The 24,986-nt window shown below is 35.7% G+C and overlaps 1 protein-coding gene across 3 annotated transcripts in view; it reads left to right on the top strand.

Moving 5' to 3' along the window:
- INTS6 (integrator complex subunit 6) overlaps positions 1 to 24,986 on the top strand; it is a 42,452-nt gene that overhangs the window by 11,820 nt on the left and 5,646 nt on the right. For 2 of the 3 annotated variants that reach the window (XM_085215921.1, XM_010728782.4), the window contains 12 exons: positions 7,404 to 7,493; positions 14,261 to 14,444; positions 15,364 to 15,489; positions 16,003 to 16,157; positions 18,831 to 18,983; positions 19,123 to 19,255; positions 19,736 to 19,830; positions 20,228 to 20,338; positions 21,910 to 22,125; positions 22,234 to 22,360; positions 23,572 to 23,714; positions 24,109 to 24,343. In XM_085215921.1, coding sequence (XP_085072047.1) covers positions 7,404 to 7,493; positions 14,261 to 14,444; positions 15,364 to 15,489; positions 16,003 to 16,157; positions 18,831 to 18,983; positions 19,123 to 19,255; positions 19,736 to 19,830; positions 20,228 to 20,338; positions 21,910 to 22,125; positions 22,234 to 22,360; positions 23,572 to 23,714; positions 24,109 to 24,343 — 1,768 coding nt within the window. The remainder of the gene's footprint in view (positions 1 to 7,403; positions 7,494 to 14,260; positions 14,445 to 15,363; positions 15,490 to 16,002; positions 16,158 to 18,830; positions 18,984 to 19,122; positions 19,256 to 19,735; positions 19,831 to 20,227; positions 20,339 to 21,909; positions 22,126 to 22,233; positions 22,361 to 23,571; positions 23,715 to 24,108; positions 24,344 to 24,986) is intronic. The other variant, XM_085215922.1, reaches the window with a different exon arrangement.

Here is a 24,986-nt window from a genome sequence, read left to right as displayed (position 1 = left end):
TTAGTTATTTGTAACATAGTTAGCTAAAGAAGAGTTCTCGAGGAAATGAAAAATCCTTTTGCCTGTAATATCTTACATGTAGCTTGTAAAGAAGGATAGCTGTAAGTTGCTGAGTTCAGGTTTTGAAATCACATCACGAAGAAAAGCTCTTCTGCGGTATCCATTCTTACTGCAAAATCATTGGCATCAATATACTGACTTCCAGAGTGTGAATGAGTGCAGGAGAAAACGTGACTGCTTGAACATCATTATTTTCCTGATGACTTAGTGGAAGCATGAGTTCAGATCTTGATAAGTTCTAGAAAACTGTTTCTTAAAGTTGTTCTTAAGGTTTTGTCCAAAAGATAAAATAGTTCTTCCTATCTTCAGAACAAAAGTGTGGGGTGAATATAATTGAATGTTGTAACTGAGGCTTCCAAAGGATGGGCATTAGAATAAGGGCAATAGACAGCAAGAAGAACCAAACCAACAAACGAAAAAAACCAAACCAAAACAAACAAAAGATTTGGTTTTATGGTGTGTACTCTCTTCGGTGTTAGAAACCATGAGCTAACAGATTAAGATAGTTTGATTAAGAGACTAGGATCCAGTAAGCTGCTGCTTATCTCTGCTTATACAATTGTTCAGCCTTTTCTTAGGTATATGCAGTCACAGAGGAAAAGAACGTTTACTTGTTGCTATGTATTTTGAGATAGTATTCATACAGAACATGCCTCTCATTTATCTCCTTGTTCCTCGATCACCTCTTATGAGGTTTCAGTAACTTGTGCCCCCTCTGCTGGCTGACTTTCTAATTGCAGAGTAAAAATACCAGATAACATAGCTTACTAGCGAGTAAGTATCTCTCTTATTTTGGCCAAACATCATTTTATGGATACTTCACTGTATGGGAGTAGAAGTACAATAAAAGCCAATCTAATCCTAGTGTGTGGGAACTGGGAGTGGTTTTGGAAGTTGGTGTTTTCTTCTTAGTGTGTTTGTCACAATCAAAACTCCGTCGGCAAACCTCTTTCTTTCCCACATCCCTCTGTCAGACACATTGGTGTTTTTAGTTACTGTATGTCTGCTACTATTAATTATGTTTCTGATTCACTTTTATTTCAGGATGTACAACTCTTCTTTTTTTGAGGGGGAAGGGGGAGGCGGAGGGGGAGTGGTGTATTAAAGAGTCTCTCAAATGACCTTCAAGTATTATTTTACCTGTATTCTTCCTGAAACCTGTACTTAAGGGTGAAGTAGTATTCCCAGCTGCCTAGCTTCGGAGGAAGGTAGAACATAAATCCTCCCATCTTGGATCCTTTAGGGATGAGAAAGATGTTGATGTTTTAATAGAAAATGGATGTCTGTACTGCTTACGTAGACTATAGAATGAGAATTCTATAGAATGAGAATAGAATGGTAAGAATTCACCCTCTTCTTTGTGTCTCTTTCAGAAGAATACTGGGCTCTTCCTTTTTGGTGGTAGTGGAATTCCTGGATTTCCTAATTTCATAAGATTCCACTCTGTTATTGATTGTCTGTCTTTGCCATTAATCGGATATCAGTGGAGACTTCATAAGTCTTCAGCCACTTATGTCCTATTTACAATTTGGAACTGTTAATTTAGCTTTCATGAAACTTTTAAGGCTTCTGAAAGTGATCTTGAAATTCATGTGTGGTACAGATATGTTATTCTAGTAGTAACAAAGTTGTTGTTCCTATTATAAAGCTACATTGTCTTCTCAGTGATCACCAGTGTCAAGAGTATATTAGAATCTTACAGGTAGCAAAACAGATGACTTAGCAACTCTTTTTGCATGAAATCTGGCTTGTCAGAGCTCTTAATCCTGTGTATAATACCAGAAAAAGCTTCAGTTTAAAGCAGTACTGCTTCTTATCAAATAGTAGGAAAATTTATTAGACTACTGAACTAGAAAGCTTATTCTTGAGCACTGTAGTATGTATATTTGTGTGTAGTTGTAGTGTGACTACATTCATTTGAAAAAATCTTAAAGGCAAAGTAGTTTCAGTGAACAGTTCTATTGCCAATTTTGAATTCATTTAAACTTTAGTATGATGCCAGAGTGTTCAATTGTGTTTGGGACTTGGGAAACAATTGTGTAATGTATAAAATAGAATTGAATTTATAGTCCTGCATGACTATACTAACTGGTTCTGCAGAGATAATAGAAGATAATGAGTGCTGATAAAAGTTGAATAAGATGCTGTTCTTGTGTGGCTATTGGTGCAGAGCAACTGTTAAATACCTGTCTGTTTCCCTAATAATCTTCTGCCTTGAGCAATGAAAAGTCTCCAGTAAAGGCAATGTTCATGTTCTAAACACTTTATAATTATGCTAGAGCATAATCGATATTGCTAAGATAAAAAAGAGATGGGGGAAAAAACATGATAGATAGGATCATTTATTTTGCTGAAATCCAGTTTCAGCATTTTGGTATTTAAGTCTTTACCAGTGTAGGAGGTGCAGATCTTCCAGTGTTATTGCTAATAATTCTACCATAATTCTGTCTTTTTTAGATCTCATTTGAAACAACTGTTTTTGCACCAAGGTTGTTCACAGATGCTCATTGTCATTTATGAGAATTTTGACCTTTTAAGATCTGGAAGGAAAAAAAAAAAAAGATTGAACTGAAAAGTGCACACTTGTATTTCCTGAACAGATTACTGAGATCTCTTTACTGACAGTTAGGGCTGTTATTCTTGAAAATAAAAATAAAAGGATTTACTGCAAAAATGTGTAATGAACGAGCAGTAGAACTTTCATTCTCCTGTTAAACTCTCTGAATTACTGAAATGAATGCATATTTGCATTCAGGAACTTGATCATGATCTGAAAATTAGCATGAGAAGAATTTTCCGTGAGAACTCCCTTTCTGATGTCTACTAACACATTCTTTTAAAATTAGTCTCTTCCGTTTGCATTTTTTCAGCTTCTAGCCTCTGGAATTTACATGAGTCTTTCTAAGTCACTAATCTTGAATTTTTAGTAGTCATTCCTTGTTGGTATGCCATTTTTAATCTCTGACTTGGTATTTTTTGTCATGTTTCTAGTTCAGCTATTTCTTACATTTGTCAACACTTCTGACGTTGAAATTAATATTTAAATGTATGCGTGATGGTAGTCTTAAGTAAATATTCTCTTGCTGCAAGTATAATAGTGTAAAATACGGTATATTTGTTCAGCTGCAGGTGATGGTGGTTCTAGAATTGATTTAGCTGTACAACTTGGAGAAGAAAAAAAATCCATCTGCGTATTAATCATTCTGAAAGTGGTTGCTAAACTTGGTTATGAAATTGAATCTTTGGTCCTGGCACTCTTAGCCAGACAATTGGGCTTTTGATAATTTATCCATTTCTGGCTCAATCTAAGGCTCATTTTAAAAATGACACACAAGCCAGGGCGAGCTAGCCATGTCTCTTGCTGTGGCATATGAGAACTGAGAGGTGAGAAGCTTCATGGTGTTCACAGCCCTTCCTTTGTTTTGCATTATTTGAGCACAGAAGTACTTTGTTTGGAGAAGAAGCATCTAATGTAACTGAAGTTGCTTTGTGGTTTGGAACAAGCAGTCTTCAAGTGATCAGCTGTTGAGAAGTATGCATGTTGCATAACAGAAGTTTGTTTTTTCAGGCTTTGGATTTCTTGCTTATCCAATTTTAGCCTAGCAAACCTCCAGAATTTGCCCTAATGTTTATACTCACTCTTAAGTTTTCTTCTAAAACTGTGTTTTTTTTGGTCTCATCAGTGTCTATCTCTTGAAAATGCAGGGCGTGTCTCCTGTAGCACTTTACAGTACTTGGTGGTTAAATAGGTCAGCTGCTAAAACCTCAGGTGCTGGTTCTTCAGTATGCTTTTCTACCACTGCTAGAAGCCTTCATAAGGAAGACTGTATTCAGAGAAGTTTGCAGTTGGGTAACTGAGCTAATTGAAATAAAAATTAGTATGTATCAAATATGATACAACTAGCTGGAGACCTTATGGGAGCTAGCTGGTGCTGAATTTTCAGCTAGAAAAATACTTAGCTTTTCCAAGATACTTATCTGTAAACAAACCTACTTTTTTATCTTACTAAGAGTTTAAAACACTTATTTGATGTAACCTGAGCAAATTGACACTCAAATTACCACAGTATAAATGTAACTATAGAGTTCATAGACTCTGAAATGTTTATATCCTGTCAATGGTTATAATTTATCCGAAAGCAGAACACAGGAACAGAAATATCTTTGCTTCTACTTTGTTGGAATAGGCCTATATAATGCTAGCTTAAGTAGTGAGCAAGGCTCTTGTTTTCAAAGCAATAAGCAAAGTTTGCTTATACTGAAGCAGAGTTGTCTTTATGTTATTTAAGAAAGGGGAAACCCTGAGTTCTTGTCTTTGAGTTTGTTATAGGAATGCTGGATATTTTCAAGAGCCTGGTATTTCTAAGACGTGGAAATTCAGTGTTTTGTTGTAATAGCATATTTCAAATCGAAAGGCAATCAAAAATTATCAGTTTGAAATAAAGTTCTAAAATGTTAATTAACACTGCTACAGTTCTCTTAAAAAAAAAAAAAGTTGTAAATGTCTTCAGGAATTTCGTTTTGCCAAACTTAAAACATCTGAGTTTTGAAAGCTTATTTATAAGAGGTTGTTCTTAAGAATGTCTGACAATACTGGTTTTGTATGCCTCCGTGTGGCTAAGTGAGGAGTATGGCTGGAGGAATTGGGATCTTAAAGAATTAAGGACATAGAATTTTTTGGTCAGAAACAGTAGGCGTGTTATTGATACATTTCTTTTTCCCCTTGGTATATTCTAATTAAGTTTACGTTCCTCTAGATGGAATGTAGATCTTCATTTCATGTTTCTAAATTATATGGGGCTGTGAATTTAAGTGCTAGGCAAACTCATGTCTTTAATTCACTGGTGAGTTGTGTAGTCTGGCTTCATTTCGTAAATCCTTTCTCGTAAGGATAATATGTAGCTCTTTTGATGAACTCAAGGTTATATGGGTAATTTCACATGTGAAGAGATTTCAAGGGGAAACTTTCCCTTATTACTTATATAGATATGAAGTATTCTGCAACAGTGAATTGCTACTGTTTCCACATCTAGGCCTTGTGTGAAAAGAGTTACTTACTCTTTGAAATTCTCAAATCAGTTGCTACTCTGGCTATAAACTATATGTTTATAGCTATATGTTGCTCTTTTCTGTTTTTTTTTTTTTAAAAAGCTTTTGTAAATAAGTTGCTATGTTTGCATTCTAGACAGTATCTTGATCATTATCATGTGAAATTATGAGAGATTAAGGCTGAAGTCACTATGCATACAATCTTCAGAATTTTTCTGGAGGAGGTGCAATTTTTGTTCCTCCTTTAAGAATTTCATAATTCTAAGATCCTAAATTTAAGGCTTAAATTTTGGATGGGTAAGATTAGGAGATTATAATTGGGCTACATAAAAGCACTTAAGATAATGAGGAACTGTAGTTAATAGATGATGTTAGAGACTAAATTTTCCGTAATTATATTTTGAATTTGTTGTGGTTTTATTATTTTTGTTACTGGTATTCCACGTCATAATGTCATGTAGTGCCAGAAGTACTAGAAGAGTATACCTCATAATGTTCTAAATCTAAAATCTTGTGTTTTTATTCACTTTTTATAACTGTTGTTGAGCTAAGATGAAAGTATTTTTTAAAACTCCATATTCATGAGAAATATTTTTTTCCTCTAGATAGAAACCCTTTTTCAAAGACTATTCCAGTTGCAACATCATTAGCTTCCTGCTGATATTTTGTAGTTGTGGTGAAGTTCTAGGAGGAAGTTTTTTCACACAGAGGGTGGTGACGCACTGGAACAGGTTGCCCAAGGAGATTGTGGATGTCCCATCCCTGGAGGCATTCAAGTCCAGGCTGGATGTGGCTCTGGGCAGCCTGGTCTGGTGGTTGGTGACCCTGCACATAGCAGGGGGGTTGAAACTAAATGATCATTGTGGTCCTTTTCAACCCTGGCCTTTCTGTGATTCTAGTTGGCAGAGTAACATAACTGTTCTTCATAGTTAAATGAGACTAAAAATTCTACAATTGCTTTCAATTAAAATTAATTGTATTTTAGGAATCCTTAAGTTCATGTAGCTATTTAAATTAGATTATGAACTGCTTGTCTATCATAGAAGGAATTGATCTTCACTGTTTAATTTCTGGTTTTGCTTAGTTTTGGTATGTAGTGCTATTCTAAAAGAAAATCTTATAATCTTCACTAAGCTTCAGAAAATGGAGCAAATAGCTTTTTCATTTTTCTGTTGGCCTAAAGTAAATTGTCCATGGTAAACATGTTGGTGAAAAATGAATGCCCCTTACCAAATGGATTTCAAATTCAGTGAAGTGATATTTCTGATCTAAACAATCAGTACTTAAAACCACTATATATATACATATATGATAATTTAAAAGGTCTTTTTACTGAAAGCTGTTAATTGTGTCCACTATTTCAGAATTAATTATAATCCTTCATGAGAGAGTTTGTTTATAAATGGTACTAGGCTGTGAGTCTGGCATTGTGTTTATTGTTTTCTGAAGAAAAAATGAGGTGTCAAGCTTGGATGTAGAGAATAGGACCCACTAAACAAAAGCTTGTGCTGGCCCTTAGGCCATTCTGTCTTTAACCCTGGCTAGGGTATAATGTACTAACTCTTCTTGGAGTTGACACATCTATGGATTAATTTAGGATCTTCTTTCTTATTCAGAAGGGCCTGAAGATTCCTAGCATACTGGCAGTAATAAAAAAGGAAGCACCAATAGCAAACCAAACTTATTTTTGTTACAAATCACTTGAATGACTTGCTTGGATCACAATGTCTTAGATTGTATGTTTGAATCTTAAATAATTCATTATAGAAGGTTTATTTTTTTCAAGAACTTTCTTGTGAAGTTTTCTTGCATGCATGATTGAACTCGAGTGGGGGAAAAAAAGAAGTAGCTAGTACTGTTCATTTGAAAGTTTGTCCTTAATATATAGAACACTTATCATCACTAGAATCACTACCACAGGGTGCTATGAAAACGCTTTAGTTGGTCACGCAGTAGTTAAATCAAGCATAAAATCAACTATGCAACAAGTAGAACAGGGCATATCTGATTTGAAGAGTAAGTTGCTCCTCTAAATAGCTGCAAGGCTGTCTGAATACTGCTGTACATGTTATTCTTAAAGTCCTCTGTTAATCATTTTTTGCCATATTTTGTATATATTATCTGAGTAGAGATGTGTTGCATACCTTTCTATGGCCAAACTGTAAAAAGTCTGAGAAACCCATGGAACCATACATGAGAATAACACTTGCTGTTTTGTCAGTGACTGCTTAATGAACTGAAACTTATGAATTTGTTGCATCATTTTAAATGAAGTTACTTTTTTCTTTTCTTAGGGAAGAAACCCATTTTTTCTGGAGCCAGCAATAATTATAACAGTTACTGATGGGAGTAAATTAACTACAACAAGTGGAATACAGGAAGAGGTAAGATCTGACCTCTGTTTGCAGTGGTCACTAAACACAGTTGAATACTCCTTTGAGGAGAAACTTACGATCCTACTGTAAGGTGCTTTAATTAATAGCTTAAATTTGCATGTTTTTTCTTTTATCTTGAGGTAATTTTATACAATAGTACTGTCAATCTAAATTGCTCTTTTTTCTTATCACGTGACAGAAGCATGTAGTGCAACTTTGGTCTGTTTAGTAGACTCAGTTCACTATTTCTTTCAAGTGAGTTTATTTAAAATATGTTAGTGAAAGAAATTGATTTCTTTGAGACATCTAAATATTTAACTGATCTAAATGTAAGTATGTATAATCCAACTTAATGTAGTCATTTCCCAAAGAAAATTGTTGCTGGTCAGTATATGAAATACGTTGTTCACACTAAGCTCTTAAAGTGATTATAATCTAATTAGTAATATCCTTATATTTCTTCCATTCTTATTTTTGATTATATTTCAAGTTAAATCTGTAGTACAGTTTTTAAAGCACTAAGAGGCTTTAATATATTGGATTATCTGCTTGGATATCTAGCCAACTCAGAATCAGTTAACGCTGAGACACCAGACTGTTTTAGCTTAATGACTGCACTGAATTATTTCCTTAAAAAGATGTGGAAGAAAAAAAAAATCAAGGATGGCTTTGTGTGACTGTCTTAGTATCTATTTCATGCAGTAGAAAAACAAAGCTCTCAACTCATTTCCCTTTCAAGGACAAGCCTAATTTTCAAATGCCTCTCTTGAAACTTAAGAGGTGTATTCAGACTTTTTCATGTGGTACACCACATTTGAGTATACAGAGTAATTTATCAGACATCATTGTTCATCAGTTTCTTGAACTTCTGTTAATACTCTATTATATTGCATTCTGATAACACTTATAGAAGTTGCTTGTATGGAAAGTGATATTTGAGCATTTTTGTAACGTGTTTGACATAGAAGGAAGACACTTGAATGACTTGATAATTCTATATGGACTACTAACAAATAGACATAGCCAGTAAATGAAAAGGCATGCCTGGATCCAAAACATCAAGTAGGTTATTTTTATAAAACTTCTGTGTTTTTTAACCTTCTAAGTTATGAAGTAGAATAGCAACTTCATGTTAACTGGAATTTGGTGAGCAAGTGTAAACTAAAGAGAAGACAAGCTTTCTACAATATGTAGTAGCACTCTTAACAGCAGAATACTGTGTTTTATTTTTGAAAGATAAAACTGATCAAATAGTCATGTAAATCCTTCCTTGAGGATGAGCAACTTCAATATTGAGTGACAACACTGTAAAATCTGGTACTGACATCCTGGAGTGAGGGTACATAAAGGTGATCAGTGGGTACTCAGCACTTGAGTATTGTGTTCAATTTTGGCCCCCTCACTACAAGAAAGACATTGAGACCCTGGAACGTGCCCAGAGAAGGGCAACGAAACTGGTGAGGGATCTGGAGCACAAGTCTTAAGAGTGGCTGAGGGAGCTGGGATTGTTCAGTCTGGAGAAGAGGAGGCTCAGGGGAGATGTCACTGCACTCTACAACTGTCTGAAAGAGGATTGTAATGAGGAAGGGTTTGGCCTCTTCTCCCAGGCAACAAACAGAACCTGAGGAAATGCCACAAGTTGTACCAGAGGAGGTTTAGATTAGACATAAGGAAGAACTTTTTCTCTCAGAGAGTGGTCAGGCACTGGAATGGCTGCCCAGGGAGGTGGTGGAGTCGCCATCCCGTCGTGTCCAGTTCTGGGCTCCCCAGTACAAGAAAGACAGGGATCTCTTGGAAAGAGTCCAGCGGAGGGCCACAAAGATGGTGAAGGGCCTGGAGCATCTCCCCTATGAAGAAAGGCTAAGTGAACTGGGTCTGTTTAGCCTTGAGAAAAGAAGACTGAGAGGGGACCTGATCCAGGTTTATAAATATCTGAGGTGTGGCGGCCATAGTGGTGAGGCCAGTCTCTTTTCAGTGGTACGTGGAGACAGGACGAGGGGAAACGGACATAAGCTGCAGCATAGGAAGTTTCGCACGAATGTGCGTAAGAACTTCTTCATGGTAAGGGTGACAGAGCACTGGAACAGGCTGCCCAGGGGGGTTGTGGAGTCTCCTTCTCTGGAGATATTCAAGTCTCGCCTGGACGCCTACCTGTGCAACCTGGTGTAGGGAACCTGCTTTGGGAGGGGGTTTGGTCTCGATGATCTCTAGAGGTCCCTTCCAACCCCCACAATTCTGTGATTCTGTGATCCCTGACAGTGTTCAAGAGGCGTCTGGATGAGGAGCTACGAGATATGGTTTAGTGCTTGTGATAGCAGTGGTGATGGGAGGGCGGTTGGACTAGATGATCTTGTAGGTCCTTTTCAACCTTGTGATTCTATGATTCTAAAGCAAATGTGCACAAGGTTGAAAATTGCACGTGTTCAGCTTGTACAAGAGAAGCCTAAGTGTGGGGGACTGTCTTACCGCTGCCCATGTGAAGCCAGTAGGAAAGATGAAGGTAACTTTTTCTTTCAAATGGACATTTGCATTCTTACCAATGAAATTGGCTTTATTGCTGTTGGAATGTTGTCACTTGCCCTACTATAAGCTATCAAACTCTATTTCAGAGCCTGAATTCTTGGCTGAATTCTTCAGTTGTCCTTTCCCTCTGGAATTTGACACCTTATCTCAGACTAAAGACAAATGGTGCAGTCTATACAACTCTCATAAGTACCAACACCAATTAAAAGGACTTAAGAATCTCAGTCCTTCAAACACTGGCTTCTAATGAACCAGTGCTGAGGTACTGAAAAGTGCCTGCATCAGTTCTATGTTCAGCAAGGCATGTTGAGCAGATTCTTCCTTTGATTCACTTTTGTTCAGTTATAACTTAAGGAACTGAGGGACTCATACTGTTTGAATACCATCGTTAATTATAAATCTGATGCTATAAGATCTTGGAAGTGACATTCACTTCTGTCATGGTCCCTCAGATTTGGTCTTTGCCTTTTCCTGATATTTCCTTTAGAAAATGTTCAGTTGCTTGAAAGGATTTCTTATTCCTCTTTACATTATGAAATGCTATAATTTAAAGGCTAGTCAATCCAATGTCATACTTCTCAAGTTTTGCAGCTTCTGGGATATCTCCCCCACGTCTTTCTTCTACATGTACTCCATTTTTAGTATGAAGCATTAAACTCCCATTTGCAAGCATGAAACTAGGTTATTGACACACTGATGCATAATTATGCATTATGTTCTTTGCCCTCTGTATGTTGCCATTCTTATGATTTCTTCCTGCTATAGGAGACTCTTATGGGAGGAATTGGTGATTTTGGACTCTTCATTCCAAAGCCATTGGCATTGCTACATCAAGCCTTTCCAGAATTTGTCTTAAATCCTGGCTGTAATAACTGTGACAAGTGGCAAGATCCTCCTTACTTTCAGCAGTAATCAAGAACTGTAAATACTCAATAACACTTTTAAAAGTAGCTTTTCCAACTCAAGTCTGGGTTTCTAACCAAACTGTGCAACAAGTAGGTGACGTATCCCTTTCACTGCGTGTTCCCCTGCTTCCTCATCCAAGTTATTTCTCTTAGCAGTTGGTGGGTTTTCAGTATTTGGCGCTGAGGCCCAGAACACTTGAGATGAGAATACTGTGCAACTATTAGCTGAGCATGTACTTGCTTGTAGCTAACATAGTTAGCCTTAGAACGGTAAAATCAGTCACGTCATTGAGATGGTCTCTCTCTGATCTGAAATTGTTTCCTATAGAAGAACATCTTGTGGTTTTCTGTTTTAACTGCAAATGACTGCACAGAAAATAATAAGAAAACAATGCTGTCATTTCCTAAGGATCTGAAGTAGAGATTCTGAAGGACTCTTATCAGCTGGGCTTGGATCTTGGTAGGTTGTTCATCCTACTGTCCTCTAGTGCTGAAATACTGAGTATGCTTGGAATGTTAGATCTACTTGTCATGGGTAAAAATCTTCAGGAAAAAGTAGAGTTTGTGTATGCTCTTACAAATAAGTCTTGAGATAAAAACAAATCTGTTTCCCAGTACTAAGTTACAAGGTTATGAGGGCACTTGTGTGTTATTCAACACAGACAATGTTGAAGACTGTGGTTGGTAAATAACTTCTTTTTCACTTGTTCATTCTTTCTCTCAATGACCAATCTGAAAGATAAAACAGGAAAAGGTGTGAAATGTGCAGAGAAAGAAAATGCAAGTTGCAGGTTTCTGGGCCCACCTTATTTTCTGTCAGGTATGCAGTTGTTATGGTGCTACGGTAAATACTTGCTAGTTTTGAGGGGTGTTTTATTTGTTTCAAAACAACAGCAACAAAACTTATGAACAATGCTGAGTGTAAAAAGACAGTTGTTTACATCTGTGGAGTATGAAACCTGGTTTGAATCTACAACTCCTCCAATAATATGGATGTTAAATTTAATGAAATTAGACTGTAGGGAAGAGAGTGAGGACATATGATGTAATACTGATGGCTCTGCATGTGGTCTTAGATTTTAAAAACGTTTCTGGCAGTAACCTGTGCATGTTGCAGTGGTCTGCTGCTGAGACCTGCTTTGTTTTTTGGGTTTGCTCACTTATAACCAACTGAGCTGAATGAAGATTTTGTAGCTTGAGATGCACTGAACTCAGAATAGCATTGGGGCAGGGTCAGATAGGAACCTTGTAATGTGTGCTGCCTGGAGAGAGATAGTGCTGCTATGAAGGTATATTTTGCCAGGGAAATGTGCTCTCCAGAACCACTAAATCTTACTCATCTGTTGGCTGAGATCTGTGTTGGAAAGTTTGTTGACTCCTAAATAATAGTCCCAGTAGATGACATTGTGGTGCTTACAATTGAATCTTCTTACAATTGGGATTGGAGGCTATTTATGAAGAAATTGGCTATTCTTTTAGCTTTAAGTTTCCTTTCTTGACCAGGTGTTGGGTTCTGTTTGCATAAAAAGGGAGAAGGCATGTATGAATCAGTAATAAATCACATACATAACTGATTACTCCTTGAGCACTTTCCCATAAAACATTTGGAGAAAATAATGTACTTCTGACATGCTGTCTGCTTGTAACAGCAAAAACAGATTCAGGAGTAATCATCAGGTGCTCTGAGAAGGCAATATTCTGATTCCTGCTGACATGTTGAGTGGCTTTGTCTCATTTCTACCTGGCTTTGAGGCTGCATAAACTAATTATTCTTCGAAGATGGAGGCATGTATTTTTCCTAATATGAGATGCTTGCAAATAGATAAGCAGAAATAGTTTGTTTCTGATTTGGTAATTAAGATTTATGCTTCCAGGTTAAACTTTAAAACAACAACAAAAAACCAAAACATTTTCCAACAACTTTTTTTGCAAACTCCTTAACCAATCACTGTGAACTAAAATATATCTTTGGTGGACTTGCATCAAATTTTGAAACGATGCTAAAGTAGAGAAGGTGCAGGTTTGGAATTTTTTAAATGCTGTGTTAGAAGGAAAACATTTGAATTTTATTCTAGCAGCTGTCCCTGGGTTTCTGCTGGTTTGGGTTTAACCCTTTCACGTGGTAATAGATCTGTTAGTACTACTTGGCTATTGTTCTGGGGATTTTTTCCTACCCTTGTGGCTACATTGCTTTAATAAAACAAAGATTTTGCTTGTACTGATGGTGGCAACATCTGCCAGGGGTTTGTCTCATTTTTCTGAAACCTGTAATTACTTGTTATAAGCCTAGTTTATCTGTACAAGTTTTCTAGAGTTGATTATGTTTAAAACTTTAAAGCGTTTTGCTCCACTAACTTGTGGATAAAGTAACTGTGTGCAAAAAGAGATATCTTCTAAATGCCTTCTAAAGCATCGATTTGTTTTCTTGTTTCAGTTAACTGTAGTTATAAGTGTACAGGAATTTGAGATGTTCTGATGATCTTTGCTTGTTAATTAATAATTTTGTTGTATTGTTAGTGAACTGTGTTTAAAGTTGGAAACTTTTGAATTGCTACTATTTCTATTGGTACCTAAAGCAAAATGAATTATCCCCATCTATTCTGTGTCCCTGGGTGGTATCTTTTAATATTAGAAATTAAAAATCATTTAGTTCTTCCCAGATAAAGGCAATACAATGGCACAGCAGACGGTTCTTCCTTGTATAGATAGCTGTAGCTGTTGTTATTGATTATGTATAAGTAAGAACTTTAGATTTCAGTATTGATTTTAACCTGTTCTTTACTTACAGCATAGAGAAGGTATGGTTGAGAGATGTGCCCAACTTAGCTAAAATCACTCTTTTCTGATGCTGTAACATAACCACCAGATTGATTTGCTTGAAGTTAAGTTATTTGGATCAGATTGTCGTGGTAGCTGGATTATTTTGAGCAGCTATACCCAGGTTATGTTTCTTCCCTAGTAGGCTTAAATTAAAAATACCTTTTCATTTGGCTGTGCCTTTTAACTTGAAGAATCCTCCAGAAGACTCAGCTGACAATAGGCTTATTCAGCAGAAAATTAGTTCTTACAGATACAATTCTAAAGAAGATATTCTGTTGATTCTTAAGTTTATATTCAGAAGGTGTGGTTTCCACTCAGTTTGTGGTTCTCAAGTTTCTGCCTCATCTTGTCCTTAAATTTCTTTGAAGTGCTGATTAAATTAAGTTTTGCTTGTACAGTAGCGAAAAAGAATCATAAATAGCTGTGGAAATGTTATAGGTGTTTATAAGTGGTTATAGATTTGCTATCACTATGTAACTTGATTTATTTTTTTCAAGTAGCTACTCACAGATTTAAATTCCTTTTCAGCTCCACTTACCTCTCAATTCCCCTCTGCCTGGAAGCGAGTTGACTAAGGAACCCTTTCGATGGGATCAGAGGTTGTTTGCTTTAGTACTTCGTTTGCCTGGTGTTTCATCACCAGAATCAGAGCAGATGGCAGGGGTACCAGTGGATGATTCTGCAATCACACCGATGTGTGAAGTCACAGGAGGTAGGTGTCCTGGCTTCCTCTGACAAATCAGTGACTTTGAAAATGAATTGAACTTGGCTTTGTTAATCAGGTATGTGGGGTGAACTCTTGCTGAAAACTTAGAACTTGATTACAGTAAATCTAATGACCCTGCGTTAATGCTTCAGATGTAACTTATCTTGGAAGAATTTGAATCTACTTCCTTTAGCAGTAAACTTATTTCTTAATTCTTCTCAGTATCATAGTTAGAAATTATAGCAGTTGAGTCTGTAGTATAGTTATGATAAATTTATGTCATACTTTAATCAAAGCAAGCCAAAAGTGTGGGAAATGCTTAATGTTTTTTTTTTTAAGAGAATACACAATGCAATGCATGATTTCTACAGTGTAAAATGCAGAGTAATTCTGCAAAATTGTTGCTTTTCTTGCCTTTTTAACTCTTACCTGTGAGAAATTATATTCAAATTTGGGTGTTAGCTTTTTAATACCTTTGTAAAATGCTTTGATTACATTGCATGCTAAAATGTGATGATTCTTATGATCCATTGCAGGAGGTTTGGTAGAAAGCAAGCAGAAGGATTTTAAACATTCCAAAAGAATCTGATTCAACTACTTCCTGGCTAATGTAGGCTTGTGCAAGTAGTGCTTTGACTGAAATTTTTCGACAGTTGTGTTGATGTCTGTCACAAGGGGGAGCCCATTTTCCATGCATTCAACCAAGAATTGGAGTTAATGTCATTAAGGAGCTAGAACCCAAACATTTCAGATAAGATGCATGTAGCACTATCACTGCTTTACTAGGCTGACTTGGTCCTTAGAGTGTTTGGCATATGCTTTAAATCAGTAATCTATACCTATTTTGTTGAGTGTAACAAAACAATGGCTTTGAACAATTTAGGTTAACGCTGAGCAAACTTAAACATTGGCTATTCTGTTCTAGGTCGATCATACTGCGTATGCTCTCCAAGAATGCTGAATCAGTGTCTTGAATCACTGGTGCAAAAAGTGCAAAGTGGAGTGGTAATAAACTTTGAAAAAGCTGGACCAGATCCCTCGCCGATTGATGGTACTTGATGTCTTTTATATTTTGATATCAGATGACAATGATGATGTCAGTATAGTTTAGTGAAGTTAATATAAGAATTGCCAAAACCAAAGGGAAACTTGAAATTTAGAGTAGCAGATATGACTCTGCTGTCCTTACATTCTCATTCTAAATGTAGCCTAAGTCCATTTTGGGATGTTCCTAGTCTTAATTGTGTGTATGAAATATTGTCTTTAAGCATGGAGATATGAAGGTTAACTGGGAATAATAATAGGATATTATAATAATAGGAGAAAGGCAATCTAATGGTTATGAAGGACTTCAGATAACTCTCTCAACTGTGGTTCTGTAAATATTCAATGCTCACTTGTTTTTTCATCATTTCTACTTTTTTGCACAAGTGTTTGTTGAATAGAATATTAACTGAAGGAGTATCAACCCTGGGAACGTAGTTCTTGAACTCTTCACAGAAGCTACTAAATACTCTTTGAGTTTTAATACTATTTTGATTTATAAAGCATTTTTTCTTTGTAGATGGACAGGTGGATATAACTAGGCCCTTTGGACCCCAGCCTTGGCACAGCTGTCACAAACTCATTTATGTCAGACCAAACCCTAAAACTGGGGTTCCTATAGGTCACTGGCCTGTTCCTGAATCTTTTTGGCCAGATCAGAATTCACCAACGCTGGTAAGTACTGAAGTTAGATAAAACAAAAGGGGGAGTATTCCAGAATTTCCTGTCTAATTATTTTTAAGCCTTGAAAGATGTGCTTTACTGGGGCCATTGTAGAAGCTCTATTAACTAAGGAACGTCACATGAAAATCCATATTGTTGTTATGTTTGATAATTTGCTCATGAGCAAGTAACATGGTATTCACTTTGAAGCATTAAGAAAGTGATGGTTGCAGATAAGTCAGCCTAGTCTATGCACAGTGTTTGTCAAAACTCTTAAAATACCATTCCAGAAATAAGATGGCACTTGGTCTGATAATGGACTACTAAATTTTATTACCTAACAAATGATGTTAATAGAAAGAAGATTGTATGACCTTACCAGTTTTTGCATCCTTGAGATAGTTCTGTTTGCACTGTAGCTGATGAATGCAATTTCATCTACTGTTTGGTGTAACTATATTTTTAGCTTATCCCAAGTAGAGAAACTTGCCTTTAAGTGCTATCTACAGAATTAGTTTTCCTTGTTGTTGTTTTCATAAATAATATATGCCAGTGCCTTTGTATGAGAACTAATCTTTAGTATAAAATATTTAGTTCTACTTATCTTTGAAAATCATTAAAGTGGCACTCGTGTGAAATTGTATAATTCTTCCCTGTCTTTCATGATGATTTTTGTTGATTTTTGATCCAAAAGTAGTTTGACTAGCTCACTGAGCTTCTCATGAAAATTATGTTTGCAAAATTTACTCTGAAATACAGGTTGTTGTAAAATGATGCAAGTATGAAATGATAGTCAAGTTTCTAGATGTGGTGTTGCTGAGATCTGTCCCATTCCGTGAACAAAAAAGCAAATTAATATAATAAATCTTGTAGTCATTTAAAAAGCAAAAAGCCACTGCACTGGATATTGGAAAAACTGCTCTGTCAGAAAGCTGCCCTGTGTACTTCTTGTAATCACTATCAGTAGTATATCTGCTTCCTTTCACTGTGAAAAATTTTTACGATTTGTCTGCTACTGTGGATCTTGATTGACATTGCTGAAATAGATCTTGCCAAGTGAAGAAATGTCGTTCCAAATCACTGAAAACTTGAAGCTAAATTGCAAGAAGATGTGAAAAAAAATACTTTGCTCTTATAGTGTGTATACCTCTCTCATAACTGCACAAAACATTGGATCACTGCGCATGCAGCTAAATTCCTGTAGACATCAATTGAAATTCCCAACTGAACCTTCCCTATGCAATGTGAGGGAGCTGCATTTGCTTATAGTGTTTCAAGACTTATATTTCCTGACTTTTATGACTATACAGTGCTAGAACTTAACATCCTGTTTACTTAAGAATTTGTAGTTACATTTTTCTTTGCCCCCTGATACACTGTGGAGTTATCTGAAATAGGCCTACCTCAAAACTGTTTCATATAATGTAGATGGTACAATCAAGGCATTCTTAAATGTATGTGAAAGTCTGCTAATGATTCTGTTGGTACATCAACATGTAAATGGCTGCTCTCACTGCTTTGAGGTAAAAAATAGTTTTGCTGTCCAATCAAAACTTATCGGACTACTCAAGTCTTAGCATTCAACTTCTTTTGCAGCCTTTTTATTCTTAGTATAACTGCTTCATGGCTTGGTCAGAAACTCCGCCACAACTATTTATTGGAGGCATCTTCTTTCAAGAGAATTGCAGTTCCTTCAATTGAGTGGGCCTCTTGTTTTGTGTGCACTTGGACAGTACACCTTCCTCAGAGAGGAGATACTCAAGGCAAGACCAGCTCTGTGGACAGATAACATTTGGCTGGCTCATCCTAAAAGGAAGAGACTAAAGTTTATAAACTTGTAGGAAAAATTACTTTCAAGGTGAGGTGTTAGGAAGGTCCAAGAAACTGTGTAGCTCATCTTACGTATTTATTAGTTGACTTCTTGTAAAGAGACTAAATGGAAGGAGACTTCCAGGTGAGATCTTCCTCAGATTCTAATAGCCTTGGAGGAGGTTAAGGGTAAGTATAAAAGCTTTAGCTCCTCTCCTGAAAGTCCTTTGAAGTAAGGCATATGGTTCCAATTTTTGTCACATAAAAATTTGCCACCTCTTTGTTCAGCAAAAGAAATTACAAGTGTTATCAACTTATATCTGAAACTTGAGATTGAAAGGCTTTTTCCCTAAAATTAATAAAAAGATTACAATTAAATTGCCTGAACTGAAAGTTTTCACAATTCCAGTTAAAATGTGAGTTGCTGTAAACTCTTCTCATATGAATCACTGTAATTCAGTTTGAAATTGTTAAATATAAAATTTGCCTCTAAGGAGACGTGCTGTTAAACAGAGAAAATCAACAAATATGAAAGTACAAAGCTTAGTTCTGCAGGGTTAAAGTGGGCATGCCCTAAAGTAGCATTGAAGTCCACACAAGGATTTACTTCCATTTGTAAAGTTTTTGTGTATATGTAAGAAATTTTATTGTTGTGAGCTTAGTAGGTAAAATGACTAGTATTTAGAAAATTAATTTCCAACAGATTTCAAGACAGTGGCAATGTCAAATGATGTGCTTAGGACTTATAAGTATGAATCCTGTATTCAGTAGGCTCCTTAAATGTTTCTTTTCAAAGACTCTATTTTAGTTGTCGTAGTACAAAGAAGTTTTAGTCATTGTATGCAGACTCATTAACAGTGGAATGCTTATATTTAGCCACCTCGCACTTCTCATCCTGTGGTGAAATTCTCCTGCACTGACTGTGAACCGATGGTCATTGACAAACTGCCTTTTGACAAATATGAGTTAGAGCCTTCACCACTGACCCAGTTTATCCTGGAAAGAAAATCCCCTCAGACCTGCTGGCAGGCAAGTAGAAAACACACTTAATTGTAGTCTCTATAAAGCTATTTGTCATGTAATTTATTCTAGAATCAAACTAGGATGCAAAACTTTACATATACAAATACATAAAAATGTGCTTAACTTGTAATGTGTTTTATTGCAGGTGTATGTGAGCAATAGTGCAAAGTACAGTGAACTTGGTCATCCTTTTGGTTACTTGAAAGCTAGTACAGCCCTGAATTGTGTGAATTTATTTGTGATGCCTTATAATTACCCAGTTCTTCTTCCACTGTTAGGTAAGTACCAGACCATAAAATCTTTAAGTAGTAAGCAACTGAAAAATTGATCTGATCTAAAGAGTTTTATCCAGCTGCTGACAGTATTAATCACACCTACAGAAAGCTAGAATGTTAAGCAATTTTATCCATGATAACATTTATTTCACTTGTAAACAACTGTGTGATGTTCCTGACTTGTGCCCAAAGTGCAAGAATAATTTATGTAATCATTCTTTTGGATATGATGTAGTCTCACTTCTTTTATTTTGGTAGCCATTATTCTCAGTCTTTCATCTCATTTATTAAATTGATCAGGTTCCATCTTCTGGCTGCAACTTTAATCTTTTGTATATCGATCTTTTGTGTATATTTAGTTTAGTTGTATATGTTAAAATTAAATATATTTAAGCTTTAAGGAATTAGTATTTTCTTAGCATTTCTCCTATTAGGGAAAAAAAAGATGTCTTTCATTGTGTCTCTGTTTTTCATAACCATTAGATGACTTGTTTAAAGTACACAAGGCAAAGCCAACATTAAAATGGCTGCAGTCATTTGAAAGCTATTTGAAGACAATGCCTCCTTACTATCTTGGGGTAAGATGACTTGGTTTTCAAGTTTCTATTTTATTAAACAGCTATAGTTACCTTTCCAGTATGGGTGCTTTTTTTTTAACCTCTTTCAAGTAGAATATATATTTTTAAGAGAATAACTGGACAGTGATACTCTTTTCACTGTAGTCCTGTGAGAAGGCTTGAAATTTGAATATAGCAACAAAATTCAACAACTGTAACTAATAAATGATTTCTGTTTATGACTGATTCAGTATGAATGGAATGATACTTTAAACAACAACAAAAAGACCTGCCCTGAAAAATCTGTCTTTTGTCTTTAAGGACTTCAGGTCCTGTCTGAAATGGGGGCAGTTACTTAAAGTATGTATATAACATGTATAAAGTTAAACATGACTTTGCAATATATTCCATGTTTCAGCCTTTGAAGAAAGCTGTGAGAATGATGGGAGCACCAAACCTTATAGCTGACAATGTGGAATATGGACTTAGTTACAGTGTCATTTCATATCTCAAAAAGTTGAGTCAGCAGGTAATGTTGAAGCACAAGAGCAGTAAAAACTTGTAATATCAGGATAATATCTTAAAATACTCAAGTTCAAGAGTTTTCAAGGAAAAAGAGCAGGAAGATCAAGTTAATACCTTCCCATAAGTAATTAATATAGAAGTATTTTGGTTCTGTGAATTGAAAGTAAACATTTAAGCATAAATTTAGAGTGGACTGTATAGATAGATGTGGAGATACATATTAAGATCTCTTGTATTTAAGCAACATTTATACATGTCAGTAGCATATTTTTGTCCAAAAGAAAACATGTTATTTTACTCCATTTTTTTCAGAAAATAGGGATTTGTACTTAGATGTATCTGAATCAGAATGTGGCTTTTGAAATGGCAAGTGTTCAGTAAATGAAAACTGAACTGACGTAACCTCAAATAAGTATACATACAAAAGTTGCAAGTGACCTTTTGTAAAATTATGAAGTTGTTGATGCTATTCAGAATAGTGCATGTATCTCTGACTAGTCCCCTGCACCAGCTAAGACATTTCTGCCCTGCTACTTTTGCTTTTTTGTTGAGCTGTGCATGTTAAGCTTTCTTGTTCAAGATAATGGAAGAATGCAATAAGCTTGAAACTTTAATAGTAGTGCAAGTACTTCTCATGTAGCTAACAAGTTCTTATAGATCAGATTTTATTAAAAAAAAATATAAGTGAATATAAGATATTATTTGACAGGGGAGCAAACTTGCATTCTAGAGCATATTCTAGCAAATCATGGTCACATTGCTTAGTGTTCTACTAAATGAACTAATCTCTCAATCTAGCCTTTGTGGACTCTTAAGATGCTATGACATACACTGCAAATTGTACATAAAGCTTTTCTCACTTCTGAAAGGTTCTACCAGTAAAGGCACAGTATTCTTAAGTACAAATTCAGATTTTGAGTAGTCTGTAAATTTATATAAAGCTGAAAAACAAACATTGGCGAATTGTCTTGGCAAATTACTTCTAGCTCTTTGTTCAACTGTATTATGCCCCAAAGTTGGCATTTATGAACATGTTTAATTTTGGTACAAATCTAACAGTGCTGGGGGTTGAGGTCTGTCTGGTCAAATAGGATTGGGTATTTTCATGTATTTCCTATTTGTTATTTAATGTTATGACTGTCTGTATTGAGCTTTTAGAAAGCTGATACCATTGTATGACTGATCACAACTATAGTTGTGAGAGAATCAGTCTTGAAAGCTAGCATTTAGCTCTTGTAGGAAAACAGTTTGAGTATAGATAGACTTGCAGAGAATTGCCAGTCAAATTATGACTTCTGAAAATAAAAGCATTGCATGCATATTGGTGCTTAGTAATGGGCAGCAGAGGGAGAAATATGCAGAAGACCTAGGCACAAACTGTTCACTATATTTGAAATTGTAGTAAACATTAAGTGGTTATGTACTAAGCACTCCTTAAGCACTCATCCTGGTTATGGTAGTCATAGTGTATTAGCACATTGTTGAATCTTCTAGGTAGGAATTTAAAATGAATAAGTGACTAATTCTTTTAAGAGCATATTGTCAATTTTATTTATTTATTTATTTTAAATTAAGGCCAAAATAGAGTCCGATAGAGTCATTGGCTCTGTAGGCAAAAAGGTAGCGCAAGAGACTGGAATTAAGGTCAGAAGCAGATCACACAACCTGTCTATGGCACATAGGAACGATTTTCAACATCTGCTACAGGGAATTACTGGGGAAATTCCTCATAGACCTCTAGACTTCAATATGAAGGAGTATGCTGGGTTCCAAATAGCTTTGCTGAATAAGGTAAGCACCACTGTGTGTAATGTTGTTATTTTCAATATACTACCATTGAAATGCTAGATATTGTTCCATGCTTTGTGTTAATTGAAACTTTAATTGCTGAAACCATAGGATTTGAAACCTCAAACTTTTAGAAATGCTTATGATATACCTAGAAGAAATCTTTTGGATCAATTAACACGAATGAGATCTAACTTATTGAAGAGTACTCGGAAGTTCCTCAAAGGACAAGATGAAGGTTAGTTGTGTGGGTTTTTTTGTTTGCTTTTATGTGATATTGCTTTCATTAAATTTTGGAAACTCAACAAATATTTATTCATAAAAGCTTAGCAACCATTTGCCATTAAACTTGACTCTTTTCCTTACCTAATTGGAAGAAAAACAGCTGGGCACAGAGGATGCAGATTCACTGCTCTGTCCTTTAGTCTGAGGAGACTTGGCCTTTTACTTATGGATTCTTTGTTCACTTATTTTTTTTCCACCAAGTTTCATGATGTATCTAAGAAAACTTGAGGGGATTTTTGAACATTAAGATCCTTTTCTATGTAAGAAGTGTTTTGTGAACAGGGGAAAGATGAGCTTACTAGGTGCTGTCAGTGTGATTCTTTTGCCCTTTAGGTCAACAGTAGTTGTATAATTGTTTCATTTTCACTTTCATTTATGTCTTCTGGCACTATGTTAGAGCATCTAACAAATAGAAGATGATTTAAAAAAAAGTGGAGAAAATGGGTAATGCAAGTGAAAGTGTATGTTGCATTATCACTTGGTCACTGATGTTTATCTGACTTAAGTAGTGACAGAACATCATCTGAAATCAAAGAAGTTGCTCTTTGGTGAAGGGGTTCAAACATCAAAATTTACAATTATTTTCTCTGCTGTTTTTGGTAGCTTATATTCTGCTTGATGAAAGGCTTAGAAGCTTCAAACTTGTAAGTTTTCAGGTCCTGTAGATTTCAAGACTTTGATTACAGTGGCAAAAAAAATCACTGTTGCTTCAAGAATGTGTCAGTCTCAACAATTACATGTGATGTACCCAAAATTGGATAGATGTTTATCAAAGCTATATGCAGCATGGCATTACTACTCTGCAGTACTGTAGGTTTTGTTTGTAGTAATGTTTTAGATAAAATTTATTGCAAGTCTTGTTTTTTTTTCCACCCATCTACCTGTTGAAAAGCTATGGGACACTCTGGAAAACTAAAATCCATGCATGACAGCTATTGCTTTTTCCATGTCATGATGGAATACACGACAGATTCATTTAAGCAAGCTTTCTGCACTCAAAACATGATGTTGTAAATACCAATTAGGTGAGAATAATGGTGAGTTTTGCACATCTACTCTGTTAACGCATTTGATAAGACTGAAAATTTGAGATGTTAATGTGGATATAGACTGAATTCCCATGACATTAGTATAATATATTAATAAATCATCCTTTTACAACAGATCAAGTTCACAGTGTACCTATAGCACAAATGGGAAACTACCAGGAATATCTAAAACAAATACCTTCTCCACTCCGAGAGCTTGATCCTGATCAACCTCGAAGGCTCCATACATTTGGCAATCCATTCAAGTTGGACAAAAAGGTGACTTTTCTGTACAGCTTTTTAAAAACTTACTGTTGTCTCTACTGCTGGTTAGACTATTCAAAGAGTAACGTATAGGAGAAGTATTTCCAAGTATTTGGGAAGGCATCTTGTAGAAGGAAGTTCCTCAGATGTTTTTCATCAGTGTTAACATATGAAGAGCAGTCTTTATTAGAAACCAGTGTTATGCCTTCAAAGTGCTGTTTAAACGAAATATTTGTCACTGTAGTATAGATAATACCTAATCATATTTTGTTTGCCATTTGAGAAGCTGATAAATAGTGGCATATTGTACATTATTGCCCTATGAGCGTCACTGCATCAGAGTATTCACAGCATTTTATATTATGTATTTCTGGATTGAAGTTTTAAGCGTTCTACCCATTAAATACAGGGAATGATGATAGATGAAGCAGATGAGTTTGTGTCAGGACCTCAAAATAAACATAAAAGACCTGGAGAACCAAGTATGCAAGGGATTCCAAAAAGGCGTCGGTGTATGTCTCCCCTGCTCAGAGGTCGACCACAAACTCCTCCAGTTGTGAATAACCACATTGGAGGAAAAGGACCACCGTCACCAATCACACAAGCACAGCTTGACCTCGTTAAACCTATTCCTATTCACAAAAGTAAGTGAATTTTTGTATGTAGAGAACTTGGTTTTTATTTAATTTTATGTAAGAAGCTTGTTTATATGGAAAGATCACTGGCTGATTTCCCAAATAGGGCAATTTTTGGAAATGAGGTATTTAAGTGTGCAGTGGGGGCTTATCACAGAATTAACATTGCCCTTCAGACAGAAGTCTCTCTCATGAACTTTCCAGTATAAACAATGTATTTCCCGTATTAAATGAGGAGGCAGTGTAAACAAAAGGGCGTTCTTCTTTTTCCTGGAAATTTACAAGCTCCAGAAGTTATCACAACATGAGGTTATTTTGAATTTCACTGTAGCGCAGTGAATTTATTTTTCCTATTATTGAGCTGAGGTACTCTGTAAAAGTCTTGCTCTCATTGTTCAGTGAGCAACAGCTGTTCAGTAAGTTTGTCAGTTCACTTTAATAAGGAAAGAGAAGTATGTCACAAAAGTACATTTTACAGGTTCATTCTTTGCTTTGTTAATAATATATTTATCAATTTTCCCTTTCATGTGAAGAATACAGATTTTATTAAGCCATTAATTGACAGGAAATAAGCTAAAGTGCTCATTATTACAACCCTGAAAGAACAACCAACAAATGTTTTCTTGTGCCTGGCATGTATAATAGATAGACA

The sequence above is a fragment of the Meleagris gallopavo genome, chromosome 1 (assembly GCF_905368555.1).
Source record: "Meleagris gallopavo chromosome 1, MGAL_WU_HG_1.1, whole genome shotgun sequence".
In the NCBI taxonomy this organism is placed as follows: domain Eukaryota; kingdom Metazoa; phylum Chordata; class Aves; order Galliformes; family Phasianidae; genus Meleagris; species Meleagris gallopavo.
The sequence above is the reverse complement of the archived record's forward strand: the minus strand, read 5'-3'. Positions and strand labels throughout refer to the sequence as shown.